We start from the raw sequence: 1,867 nt of genomic DNA, 5'->3' as shown, positions 1-1,867 counted from the left end.
TTTTCCTATGATTTTTAATAACTACACCTGTTTTAGCACTTGAGTATCCGGGTATTTATTTAACCTGATTCCTGTTATTGAATGTCTGAGTCATTTCCACGTTTTCATTACTCGTATGTAATGTTTCACTAGGTGGTTTTACATAAAACTTTTGTATATCTTTGACATTTTTCATTTATTCGTTACTAATGGAAATTTTAGGTCACGTGTTACGCACATTTTCAGTATTTTTGATGTACAAGCAAATCACCTTTTAGAAAGTTTATATGTGTTCCCCAGAAAAGTTTGAGATTATCCTACTGTTTTAGTTAATGTGACTTATTAATCATGACATCATAACTCCTTTAGCTTTTTTAGTGAGATAAATTACTGGAAAATGCTCTCGACTGAGCCACTATTTTTTAATGGCTCTTCAAAATATGTTTTTCCTGCTATGATGGCATTCCTTAGCCAGGCTTGTTCTAGTAGCTCCTTGCTGAGCGCGGGCAGCGTTGACAGGGAAGGAGAGCAGGGGGTGAGCGTAGCATTCGGAGCCTATACTTCCTGTTCTTCCCAGGGGAACCAGCTCCAGCTTCTGTCTCCTACTTTTCTGGCTCACAGCTAGAGCTGGTAGATATAGAAATACCTGAAAATATTGTCACACTGCCTAATTTATTACATTTATATATCACTCTCGTGAGAACACAGCCACGGTCTTTGTTGAATGGATTGAAACTGGCATGCATATGTGTCCAAAATCCCATGTCTTTCCTCCGTAGTTCCTCCAAGTTTTCAGAAACTCTGGGAAATGGGAAACATGCTGGATACCGGCAGGAGTGGAGAAGCCAAGGATGTGATCATCAACAACCCCCTTTCTCTCTACTGTGAGACAAACGCTGCCCCTCCTCCTACGCTGACGTGGTACAAAGACGGCCGTCCTCTGGCCTCGAGTGATAGAGTATTGATTTTACCAGGTAAGGACTGCTCTGAACAGGGTGAAAGTCCGAACCTGTGCCAGATGTGCTTCTCTCGTTTATTAAGAACAGTTGAGTTGATTGACGTCTGGCCATGTAATTTATCTGACACCGGCGGCCAGATGGCACAGCTGTCCCTGTCGCTTCAGGATGAGAATTTGGCATCAGATAGAACCCCTTAGTTAATCATCAGATCTGCCTCATGATCGTTCTATCAATTTAAAGAAGCCCTGGACTTCCCTGTGCCTTTATTTTTCTAATAGTGTCATGAAATAGTCACTTCGGTTTCTATACATTAATGATAAATTCTAAAATATATTTATGATTAGTTGTACTCAGTTTATTAACTGCATTTATCATAAGACAGTAATAAAGATTATTAGTTTCAAGTATTTTAGTTATTGATGGAAAAGGAGATATTTAAATTGTTGTGAGATAGTAATATTTTCAAGGCCTCTATTCACTTTTAACAAACATTAAAATAGGCTCCTCAAACTTTATCAAATTGTATACTTAAGATCGGTGCATTCCACTGTATGTAAATTTTATCTTCATTAAATAGGAGAATGTCTTGGAAAAAAAATAGAGACTAAATAGAAATGGCAACTAAATATAATAAGTGATCCTAAATTGGATCTGGGCTCGAAAACAAATAAGCTATAAAAGGCAATATTATAATAATAATGACATTGGACTGTGCACTATGAATTCAACAGTAGTTTTGGATTGATTTCACATTTTCTGATATTCGTCATTGTATTATAGTTATATAAAGGCTTATCCTTTTTTATGAAATATAAATCTATGGGTATTTAGGGATGAAAGCACATCATGTGTCCTAGTTACTCTAAAATGGTTCAAAAAATATTATATATAAACATAATATATATATAACACATAGGACATCATATATA

The 1,867-nt window shown here is 36.2% G+C and overlaps 1 protein-coding gene across 1 annotated transcript in view; it reads left to right on the top strand.

Annotated features, from left to right (window-relative positions):
• LOC107184526 (hemicentin-1-like) overlaps positions 1-1,867 on the top strand; it is a 6,093-nt gene that overhangs the window by 786 nt on the left and 3,440 nt on the right. The window contains exon 2 of the mRNA XM_015569922.1: positions 759-953. Within this exon, the coding sequence (XP_015425408.1) occupies positions 759-953 (195 nt within the window). The remainder of the gene's footprint in view (positions 1-758; positions 954-1,867) is intronic.

This window comes from Myotis davidii, unplaced genomic scaffold (genome assembly GCF_000327345.1).
Source record: "Myotis davidii unplaced genomic scaffold, ASM32734v1 scaffold362, whole genome shotgun sequence".
Taxonomy (NCBI): Eukaryota; Metazoa; Chordata; class Mammalia; order Chiroptera; family Vespertilionidae; genus Myotis; species Myotis davidii.
The sequence above is the reverse complement of the archived record's forward strand: the minus strand, read 5'-3'. Positions and strand labels throughout refer to the sequence as shown.